This window comes from Carassius carassius, chromosome 36 (genome assembly GCF_963082965.1).
Source record: "Carassius carassius chromosome 36, fCarCar2.1, whole genome shotgun sequence".
NCBI classification, from domain to species: Eukaryota; Metazoa; Chordata; class Actinopteri; order Cypriniformes; family Cyprinidae; genus Carassius; species Carassius carassius.
Genome location: NC_081790.1, coordinates 10,352,876 through 10,364,951, shown reverse-complemented (window position 1 = coordinate 10,364,951; position 12,076 = coordinate 10,352,876). Strand labels below are relative to the sequence as shown.

The window sequence follows — 12,076 nt, the reverse complement described above, 5'->3', positions numbered from 1 at the left end:
GAGCGGTGTTCAACCAGTTTTCTATGTTCCTTGTACAGAACAACCTCCTGGACAGCAACCAATCTGGCTTCAAAAGTGGCACTCAACTGAGACTGCTCTGCTCTCGGTTACTGAAGCCCTGCGACTAGCAAGAGCAGCTTCAAAATCCTCGGTACTCATCTTACTGGACCTTTCTGCTGCTTTTGACACTGTTAATCACCAGATTCTCCTGTCCACCCTCAGAAAGATGGGCATCTCTGGAACAGCACTCCTGTGGGTTAAGTCCTACCTCTCTGACAGATCCTTCAGTGTGTCTTGGAGGGGTGATGTTTCAAAGTCACACCACCTTGCTACTGGGGTTCCTCAAGGCTCAGTACTTGGACCACTTCTCTTCTCAATCTACATGACATCATTAGGATCTGTCATTCAGAGGCATGGCTTTTCTTATCAATGCTACGCTGATAACACCCAACTCTACCTCTCATTCCAACCAGATGACCCGACGGTAGCTGCTCGCATTTCAGCCTGTCTGAGTGACATCTCTAGCTGGATGAATGACCATCACCTTCAGCTTAACCTTACGAAGACAGAACTCCTGGTGATTCCAGCTAACCCATTGCTTCATCACAACTTCTCTATACAGCTGGGCTCATCAACCATTACTCCTTCGAGGACAGCTAGAAACCTAGGAGTTGTGATGGATCATCAGTTAAGCTTCACAGACCACATTGCTACAACTACCCGGTTCTGCAGGTTTGCCTTATACAACATTAGGAAGATTATACCCTTCCTGTCAGAGCAAGCAACCCAACTTCTTGTCCAAGCTCTTGTTCTCTCCAGACTGGACTATTGTAATGCTCTCCTGGCGGGCCTTCCTGCATGTACTGTCAAGCCTCTGCAATTGATCCAGAATGCAGCAGCGAGGGTTGTCTTCAATGAGCCAAAAAAAGCTCACGTTACTCCTCTCCTCATCAGGTTACACTGGCTACCAGTAGCTGCTCGCATCAAATTCAAGGCACTGATGCTAGCCTACAAGACGACCACTGGCACGGCAACAACTTACCTAAACTCATTGGTTAAATCTTATGTGCCCTCCAGAAGTTTGCGCTCTGCAAGTGATTGATGCCTTGTGGTACCATCCCAAAGAAGTTCAAAATCACTCTCACGGACCTTTTCCTGGACTGTGCCCAGCTGGTGGAATGACCTCCCAATCTCAATTCGTACAGCTGAGTCTTTACTCATTTTCAAGAAACAGCTAAAGACTCATCTTTTTCGCCTGCACTTAACCAACTAACACTAGCACTTTTCCTTTTCTTGTTTTTTAATTAAAAAAAAAAAAAAAAAAAAAAAACCTATGCGTTCTATACTAGACTAACTGAGACTTGTCATGGCACTTGTATACTGTTGTTGTTCTCTTGTTGACCTGACTGCTTCTATTGTTCTCATTTGTAAGTCGCTTTGGATAAAAGCGTCTGCTAAATGATTAAATGTAAAATGTAAATGTAAAAACAGAAGATTTGTGCTCTTATAGGGTTAGGAAAATGTTAGATCGTGGCCATGCCTCTGGATGCTGTTCGAGATATAGCCTTCATTTATGTGGCTTGTTCTGGTTTGCCTGTTGGTCACAAATTTCCACAAATTCAATAACAACTAGGCATTGTTTCTTTTCTTAAATCTTCAGTCTAACCCTCTAATTTCGCAGGTTTATTTTATTATCATCTTTCACTTTTAATCGCATTTCTTACTGGTTGTTATGCACACGTAGACTTAAAATTAACTACTAGATTTACATTAACAGTACACTGTAATCTAGTAGTGTATGTGAACATATAGAAAAATAGGCTACTAGTGCATTTTTGTTTACTTTTGGCACAAGCTAGTTAAATAAATCATCATATGTACATGATTTATAACAAATCATCTCATTAGTTAAAAAGAGTTTAAAATGCTTTCTGTATTTCATAATAAAATGACAAATTCACTACACTCTCCGAAATACAATTAATTAATTCTTGACCAAAACTCCCAAAACTAATTGTAATAATAAATACTTACACAGATGGCTCGTCCTTTTGAGGTCAGAGAGTGCCAGGATGTATTCTTCTGAGGTGCTCGTGCATCGCAGTTGTGCTGCCGTGGTACGCCATTTCAGTTTTGCAAAGGGAACAAAGGACCATTTTATTTGGCCTCTGTTTAAAGTATTCCCATACTTTTGATAATCATGGTCTAGCTTTTTGTAATAGACTGGAACTTCCTCGATTCCCACGAGCAGAAGCTGCCATTGATATGCGAGATGAATGTAAACAGTGTGACGTGTCGACGCATTTCAAGCATGTCGACGTATTTTCGTAGTCGAAATAATCGATGATGTCGACGCGTCGTTGCAGCACTAATGCACAGCAGCCTTTTACAGAACTCTCTAATGTTGCAATTTCTACCTCTGTATGGCTCCAGACCTCCTGTTCCAAAGCCATTTATGAGATATGATCGAATCTGGTCAGTAATGGGATATTGGTTTGCTTTGTGTTGGTGGGGAAAAATCAGTGCAACCTAAAATGTTACTAAACAAGCACTGCAAAGTAACCGGGTCTCTAAAGACAATCGTATCTCTGACGTTGTTGATAGATAGTAGAAAATATTAAGAAGCTTATTGTCATAACCACCGAGGGGCTGTGCTCGGAGGAAGTGTGCTTGGAGAAGAAGGAGAAGACTATTTTCTTCTCCTCTCCACACCATACTGATGGTTATCATCTCCAACCCAGTCAGAAGCTAAAATCAAATCCTCAGCAAATACCACCGTAGGCTGCATCAAAAAAATTAAATAAATAAACAGAACATAAGAGAGAAATGTGGGAGTGGGAGTGTCTTTTGAGCATTGACAGCTACAGTTTCTATGTCTTAAACATCCTGAGGCAGGAATCAAGATTGCTTAGGAGCTTGAGACTTCACCAGAAGATGAGACAATGAGAAAAGACGTTTTCAAGAAGTATATACAGACGACTATGATGTATGAAGATGCTGCCTGTCAGAAGAAAAAACCTTACCACCCTTCTAAGCCTCTGGGCACTACTCATGCCTGGTTCAATGCACTCTGAAAGTCAGGTCTGACTCCCCATCTCATCAGTGTTAATATTCCACAACAAACTCCTCACAGATAGGGTCTCATTTACAAACATAAGCTCCCTGTGTGGGTTTCTTTACTTCATATCTCATTTTGGGAATGGAATGTCACTTGTGACGGAGTTGCAGTCTCAAATCCCTGTAGATCTCCTGGCTGTGTTGAGTCAGAATGCCAGCGAATGATCTGGGCATTAAAATGAGAAACAATTTGAAACATAATGCAACTATTCAGTCTCTCAATTATCATAATTTTTCTTCCATGGGTCCCAATTTAATAGCCATTAAGAATCACTCTTAAGATAACCCATTGTTTACGTATAACATTGTTATGGATTTTTATTACAGCAATATCAGAACTGGTCCAACACAAAACAAATAAATCTTCCGCAGACATCCTGTTGATTGCATGCCATGCTCTTGGATTTCCTCCCACTGTGCTACTGGATATGAATTCCTCAGAAAGGTTTCATATATCTTGCACTTTCAACATAATCCGCCCTCTAAACAACAGTGATTTGGCCTAGCAGAGTTACCGCAAATCGCAATAATATCCTCTCATGAGCTCGGACGCCATGAGATCAATCTATCAAGCTGAAACATACAGTGAAGCCTGGACTCCTAAACATGTCTGGTCATGGAGTGAGGTCTTGCTTCATCCTTGTGAACTTACTGCTTTCTCGGTTGCTTAATAAAGGGTCTCTCTAAAGAATGAACAGGAATCAGTAAGCAAAGCGTTGCACACATTCCACCAGACCCGACAGATCACAAAAGCACACAGACATGAAAGATCAAGCCCTGGCAACCACAGACCAGCACTGTACTTGTCTAACCTCCAATTTTTTTTGTGTGCAAATAAAGTGGATTTGAGTATATTGTAATTTAATTGAGTAGTCTCATATTTCCGTCCCTTTTACAATCCTATTCACTTTCTCTGATGCAGCTGGTCACAGCTGCACGGAGCAGGAAGTGTCCTTAACAAGCTCTATTGATGAAATTACCTGCGCCCAGCTGCCAGGGGTCAAAGTTCAGAGAAAGGCCATGCTTATAGATTAAATTAACCTAGCCTAGTGAGAGAGAAAGGCTGACCTCACATCACATCCACCTCTCTGCTTTAGAAAGGCTGGTACTGATACTGAATTAAGGAGCTTCCCTTCTGAAATGCTAGGTTCTGATCAGTGGAATACAGTTTTGTGAATTGAGTATCACAATTAAATGCCTCCAAATGAATCCTGACAGGCTGTTGGTCTTTTCAGCATTCATTTAAAGAGCTAACAGCAATGATGCCTGCCTTCAAACACTCCAATCACACACCAGACCAATATGCCACAACTCCATTCACTTTTAATCATCAAAGCCCATATTCTCTGTTAAGAATGCATGATTATTGTGATGATGGTTTCTGCTAGTGCATTTAATCTTCATGCTGCTCTTTAAGCTTGTTTAAATAACCACTCAAATCGACAAAAAAAAAACAGGATTCAGCATTACGAGATCTCCAACAGATGCCAGAGGCCAGAAAGAGTGGTAAATGTCTGAAAACAAAAGTAACTTGTATGAGATTGTGGCTGAAAGTGCAAACAAAAGTATGAGAGAGAGAGGCGGGGGAGTTCTGTGTAATAAATCAGAGAGAAATCTCAGAGATGAAACCCATTATCCTTGCTGCAGAAATACAAGAGTTATGAGAATGAACGTATCTAAAAACAGAGCTAAAATGAATAGGCTGTTAAAGGCAAATGGGGAGTACAATAAAATGCATAAAAGTGCTACAGTGAGCAATGACTCATCTCTTTTTCTCTCTGCCCTGCGTACGTGCTGTAAGACAGGCTGCATTTTCTAAGAGGAAACAACGGGCATTGCGATTTCCCCAAACCCCTACAGAGAGAGGGGCCAGACCTCACTCTTTAAACTGAAGTCCCAAGACAATCCCCGGGCCGAGCCGGAGGTGATGGAAACTAAACACACAGGTATTGCATGCAAGTACACACACACACACATTCTCACTACTGGCGGCTGAATCATCTCTAAGGAATTAGTTAGAGGTAAATAAAAGTGGGGAAAAATATACGAACAATGCAGACTTCAAAAATTCAAAACCCACCAAGCTACGTCTGTCAGACAGAGCCGGAGGAAATGAACTGCCCCTCTTTTTGAAACCTCAGATCTACCTTAACACATTGTGTTGATGCCTATACTTTATCACAAGGCAGAATTATTTAACACTACAGTATTATTAACAAATAATACAGCCTAAATAGCAAAATACACAGAGTAAAATAAACAACCCATATAATACCTGTGTGTAATGTGCCCATATAAATACCGCACAATCATTTTTAAAGGAATAATTATTTAATGAAAATTTTTCATTATTTACTCATCTTCATGTCATTCAAAACCAGATTCAAAAAAGGAGAAACACCTGAAGAATCTTTACAGAGCTCTTTCCATACAGCAACTGTTTATAGTGATTATACGCTGTCATTGAAATGACTGTCATTGAAGGCCAGATGGGTAACTGGTGTGTAATAATTATATGTGACATGCTATTTTGGAAGTTGGAGCTTGAGTTAGATGTGACTAAGATCTGTATCTCACACAATTGCTTGTTCTCACATATAGCTTCAGCATGAAATTTAGCATAATATGGAATATTTTATAACAAATTTCCTTGTTTTCTGCAAAAAAAAAAAAAAACGTCATACATGTTTGGAACAACATGAATGGTAAAAAAAATATATAATGACAGCATTTTCATTTTTAGGTGAGCTAATCTATTAAAACAAGCTTTCGATCAGACACCAGAATTCATCTATTCAAAATACACAAGCACTGATTTCCTTTTTGTGAAATCCCTTGCACTTCACAGACAAATAAAACATTCATGGACATGTGATGTAATCAATTATTTTCTGTGAGAGAGGAAAAGCATCTCTCAGTGTGACTGATACCAACAGTACTGCCACATGGGCTTTGACTTGCTTGTTATTACAACATTCTTTACATGTTGTAAGTGTTTGCTCACTAAAATTATTTTGGGAAACACTTGTCTGTTAACTAACACCTGAGGCTGTACTTCCAGATTTTACCAGTGTAATAGCCTAGGTGTTACAAGTGACAGCCAATCAGCAGGCTTGATCACAAGAATGTGATTATTAAAAAGGCCTACAGGACTAAAACGAGGAACATGTGAAGCATGCAGAACAGAAGCTTCAGTATCGATGAACATCCACCACAAACAACCCACATAATCACTTCATCCTGATTTAATGGAGGTAGTAAATTAACAACCACTGTGTATCAAAGCACACAGTGACCTTTGCTGCGTATAAATCACAGCTTCCATTGTGCTGCCAGATCTCCCTTTCAACCAATTTGTCACAACGTAATACCACACAAAACCCTTCCATGCTGAGGAAGCTACTGTTGTGGGAGGATCAAATGTTGCTATGACTGCCTTAGAAATAACAGCTAAAACAAAAACCTATAAGTCCTGGGTGAAACAGCTATTCAGTCATATGACAACATCTATACAGGTATAAAAGTATGAGTAAAAGAAGGCCATAAAACTCTATGTTTTTACTCAGCATATATCTGGTCCAAGTTTGCTGTAAAAAGAAAGGTTTGTATCTGTAAAGGGGTTGTGTGCATTAACTTTTTTAAATCAACATTTATCATTTAAAGTTGATTTATCATCAACAAATTTATAATAATCTGTAAGTGATGAGTGTATAGGAGTCCTGTAACCATTGACCATTTAAATCATTTTATTAAACACTCCTAGGGCTGCAAAAATAACCAAAATTGTGATATACTTTTAAAAAAGCACGCATTTTTCCATTCCACTTTTCCATTTTACATTTTTCCATACTACTTTTACATTGTTTTTCTATGCAAATACATGCTAGATGGATGTATTTGTCCATAGTCTTGTGTGTTTTACAGTGTCTCGCACATGAACGTTCAAATGTGTCTCAAGCTTTTTTCCCCCATTCCACTGCACGTGTCTTGCTTTTTTCAAATCAAAAACATGTTCTGTGTGAATGATCCCTCAGTGTAATTATCAAATCACAAAGGCTATAATTTCATAAATAAGTGCTGCATGTTTCAGAGTGAAGCGCAGCACTGTTCATTTACACTCGATCAGCTCATGACCTGTTTTTTTTCAGTGTCTCAGAATGATGCAAATGCTACTCCCTTCAAACTCATCTCTGCATCAGAGTTTGAGTTAAATATAAAATGCGCCATCCATTTTCCCAAACTTTTTTTATGATAAGAGCCCATAAATCAAATTGGTATTAAAATTATTAATAAAATTATCATTATATTAATATTTTATAAAAACATATGTATTATTATTATTAATACTATACTGTCACACAGACGAACAATCACACAATGACTTAATTATAAAATAATTAGCAATATTAGGTTTAAAAGAGTTTTAAAACAAGTATATCTTGTCATACTGCATTACATGTCAAAATTCCTGTCATACTGCATGGTCAAACTTTCAAAAGTATTTGCCAACTTCCCATAAATCAGCAAATCACTGCAGTAATTTAAAAGCTGAAGGACCATGGAGCTAAAGATTTGGACGTAAAAACTGATGCACAAAATAAGGATAAATGTTTATCTTAGCATTTACATGTTTTTAAGAGAAGATACCAATGCAAACTTCAATCTACGCAGCATAGTTATGTAGACTACATGACATAAGGGTTTCATTTCTGGACAGAAACCCAGTTCAATACAAGACATGCAGAGGGGGTGTGAGACACAGTGACGTGTGTTTAAAACCTCTCAAAACAGTCAACACAAGTCAAATGGCTACATCATGCTTCTCAGCCACGTCATATTTACGGGTAGGAACTGCCTTTGCCACACATTCCTTCACAAAGAGCACTGGCTGAAAACCACATTCCAGAAACACACAAAGATCTTGCTGCTTTTCCTGGTTTATGTTTACAGAGATAAGAGCCTTGGCCCTTTCTTAACATTCACCTTTAAACCCTGCACAGCCTCATATACTTACTTTCAGATGATCAGGCTTATACTCTGTGCAGTAAGCACAATGATACAAAAGGATGTATATTTGCATGCTTTTATCTAAGGAAAGTTTAAAAGACACCTGTGTGCTTTGCATTCAACTGCTTGCTGTTCATGAAACCCTAAAATGATACTTAAGCTTTTAAGAGAAATATTTCAACATCTTAAACAATGAGAATGACTCTATAAAACATCTAAAGGTTTAGATCAGATAACATTTTCGATTAATCGATTATGACAGTTCTATTTGCTCAGCCTTTAATGCTCGACAACGACCCCTGTTGATATGAATTAGAGTGGCAACCTAATTAGAATAACACTGCACATTCTCCGGCTGTCAATGCAATCATCAATCATTCCTGAATATGTGCCAAGCATTCAAATACAGCCATTAAAAGGACAGTAGTGAACATTAACTTACCTGTGACATCTGAGGCCGGAAGTTGATCTGCTTTAGGTCCACGGATCCAGGAGACAGATTGTGCAGCATCTGGCACAGAAGCACCCCATCTCTGAGCGCCTGGGCCAGGTCAAACACCACCGCTGAGGGCCAAACGACCCGGTGGTTGGGGGGCAAAACCTTACAGTCTATCAACCAGCGACCGCACTGTCTCCACTCCTCCATATTGACAGAAATGATGCAGAAAACTGGCAAAAATAAAACTATATGTCTGGCAGCCAGGCGCACGTACCAAGATAATGCTGATGTGAAATTATCCCAGTTCCTCTTTAGTCCAAAGGGCACTAAAGTGCCTAAGGTCAATTGCGTGAGAACGATCTTCAAAAGGATATAACTTTAGGCTTAACAACTTTTTTTTAACGAGTTAGATCCAGCTGAGTGCTATCCACTACAGAGCTATACAGGACTTTGTATAACGAATTAATTCCAATTAGTGAGCTAAATTAAAGGGGAAGCCGAGGAAATATCACAAAGTATGATGTTAAAATCTGATTTAGATGTGTTTCCCCTTAGAGAATCAGATGAGTGTCCTCTTCATCATCATGGACTGACATATTTGGCTCTGTAAACGCGTCCTGTCAGAGCAAAAAAAATGTCTCTCAGGACTACAATAGATATGTTCCTTAACAATAAATGCTGGGAAAGACTGCAAAGCAGCCGTTACACGCAATGTCGGACGGTTTGTTAAAGTTTTACCTTAAAAATAAAGAATAAATCCATGTTTTGTAGTCTTCAGTAGAAAGCTCCTCACAAGCGCTCGGGCACCAGGCGGGATGTGAACTAACGTTAAAAAACGTCCAACTCCAAACAGAATCCGGTCCAAACTTGTTTTAAAAACTTCTTGAGGGAAATATCGCAGTGTTCAGTGAAACGCACAAACTCTGGCGTATTTAACGCGAAAACTGTCGTTCGTCCCGCTCCTTTCGCTTCCACAGAAAGAGAAACGCCGCGAGGTCTCGGTTCTGGACAGTCGTTTCTTGAGTCGCGATGGTTTCTCGGTTCTTTCTCATTTCGTTTCCGTGTAACGTTAGATGGTTTGAGTGTTTTGATTTCTCCGCTCGCGTGAGCCGTGAGTGCGAGCAAGCGTGAGCGCGCACGGAGCGGGAGAAAGCAGAAAGGGCGCGCGGCGGAGAAATAGCATCTGGGTTCCGGTCGCGCTCGTCCACGTGTGATGAGGAGAGGGGTCGTTCTCACTAAAATAACTACCCGAATGCCTTTGATATTAGTAGTATTAAGTAAATTCTGGAGAAATCACTGTAAATACGAATATGTGAGGAAAATGTCAAATGTTTTTCCAATGTTTTTACATGACTGGTAAAAATTACTGTCTGACTGAACATTCAAAAATACATAGACTCGTGATTTTTGTCATCTTTCTTTTAGATTAAACTGTTTAAAATATTAATCGTTATGATCTTTACAACTAATGATTTACATATTATTTTTGTTATTGCTTTGTAATCCAGGCTGCTTTTTATATGAATAGGTTTGATAAGATTTCTTGGGAGCCTTCAATCATGTAATATAGTCTTCATCATCATGTGTGCCATGTAATTTATATAGTAATTTATATTATACATGTGCAATCCAAATACACTTTTTATTCGTAAGACATAGTAACGGTAAAAATCTCACTCCATGTTTGTGGGGACTCAATTTACCTCAGTAAATGTATTTACACAGATCAAACGTGTTTTTCTTGTCTTGATGGAAAATTTGTTCTAGAGTGACTATTTGCCTGGGACCAATATGAAAACTGGTTAACGCACATTTAGGATGAAAGATGGCTTTTTGAGACAGATGCGAGTAGCTGTCACCAGACTCAAAGCATTGATCCATCTTGGACTCTGCAGTATTGTGTTAGTGGGGACCATGTTCTAAACACCGCAACAAGAAGGTCACATGTTCCTCCCATCAGAAAGTGTTATTATAAACCTTAAGGATGTACAGTTTACATGTGTAACTTAATAAATGATTGGGACAGTATCACTTCTGCTATTTCCTATTAATTATTATCTGCACTTTGAGGTAGTGAAATACCCTTACAGGAACTGAAATGTATGTGACATTCTTCTGGGGTTATATAACACCCAAGGACAAAAGACTCTAACACTGTAGTTATTTTTCTTTTTGGAGGATTATTGGACTAATTGGTAACATTTAAACTAGCAATCATACCAGGCATAATAAACTCTTGCAGAAATGGGACACTGTTACCATCTAGTGGTCAGTGGTGGTATTTCGGTGGTCATGAGGAAAGGCATGTCCACATAAAACAAATGAGCAAAAATGAAAAGTAAACACAAAATAAAAGGCAATTTGTCATTTATTTTATGAAAAAAAAGTACCCGGTGTACAAGACATTCCAGGTAAGCAAATACATCAAATGTTCGCCTCTACCATTGCCTCTGACCCAACCCTCTGGCCCGTATCGCAATAAACAAGCCTAAATCTACTCACACTGTATTCTTGATTTTGTTGTTTCCATGACTGACATTTACAGTATAACTATAAACAGCTCAAAATGTTTTTTTTTTTTAAGAAAAATACAATAAATCAGCATGCATGTCAAAATAAAAAGTAAACTTTTTTTCAAATCAGGGCCTAAAATGAAATTAAGTTGTATATTTATATATATAATTTATCTATATAGTCATATACTTTTTCTTCTTTTCAGTTCGTCTCTAAAAGAAATAAATTTTGAAAACCTTTAAAAAGAACAGACTTGATCAATATTTGTATCAGACACTCAGAAATGACTTAAGAAAGCTTTGAAAGTTATGTGCACCCCAAGACAGACAACAAAATCATTAACACGATTAACCTGAAAATAATTATGTTTTGACTTTGTCTATTAGTGTTTTATTTAGTCTGAAAGATGCATGTCCCTCATAAATTTTAGCTTTTTCTAAATTATTACAAAATGAAGTGTTCCTGCAATTATGTCCAAAAAGTCTTCAAAACCAAATGCATCAGAAAATGAAACAAAATTTAGTTCCCTTTACATTACTTACAACGGTTTTGTGTTTTTCATTCAAAAAAGTAATTAAAAAGGACATTACAATATCTTACAAACACTTAAGAAAATAATCTAACGCATAGTTATCCTAAGAGATATTGGATAGTAAAGCAATCCACAGAAGGAATGGCTGGGAAACTTCATAAAGGAAAACAACATGAAACCCAACTAACTGGAACTGCTTACTATTCATAAGATCTATTGTAGACTTACATTCATGAATCAATTTTGCAAAAGTGAGAAAAGGAAGACGCTGTGATTTAACTACCATTGTCAAAACACTTGAAATAAAAAAATTAAGAAATGCATCATAATTAGCATTATTATAACATGGCAGTATAGATCAAGATACAACTGACATTTACTGCTTCCATATCTCAGCATCCACATCACCAACACTTCTAGCCTTATCTAAAGTTATCTGATGTACAAATGTCAGTCATTGATGTGAC

General features: G+C 38.2%; 1 protein-coding gene across 1 annotated transcript in view; it reads right to left on the bottom strand.

Moving 5' to 3' along the window:
* Positions 1-9,765, bottom strand: part of LOC132117120 (guanine nucleotide exchange factor VAV2-like) — a 239,989-nt gene extending 230,224 nt beyond the window's left edge. The window contains exon 1 of the mRNA XM_059526199.1: positions 8,567-9,765. Within this exon, the coding sequence (XP_059382182.1) occupies positions 8,567-8,770 (204 nt within the window). The 5' untranslated portion in view covers positions 8,771-9,765. The remainder of the gene's footprint in view (positions 1-8,566) is intronic.
* Between the last annotated feature and the right edge of the window lie 2,311 nt (positions 9,766-12,076).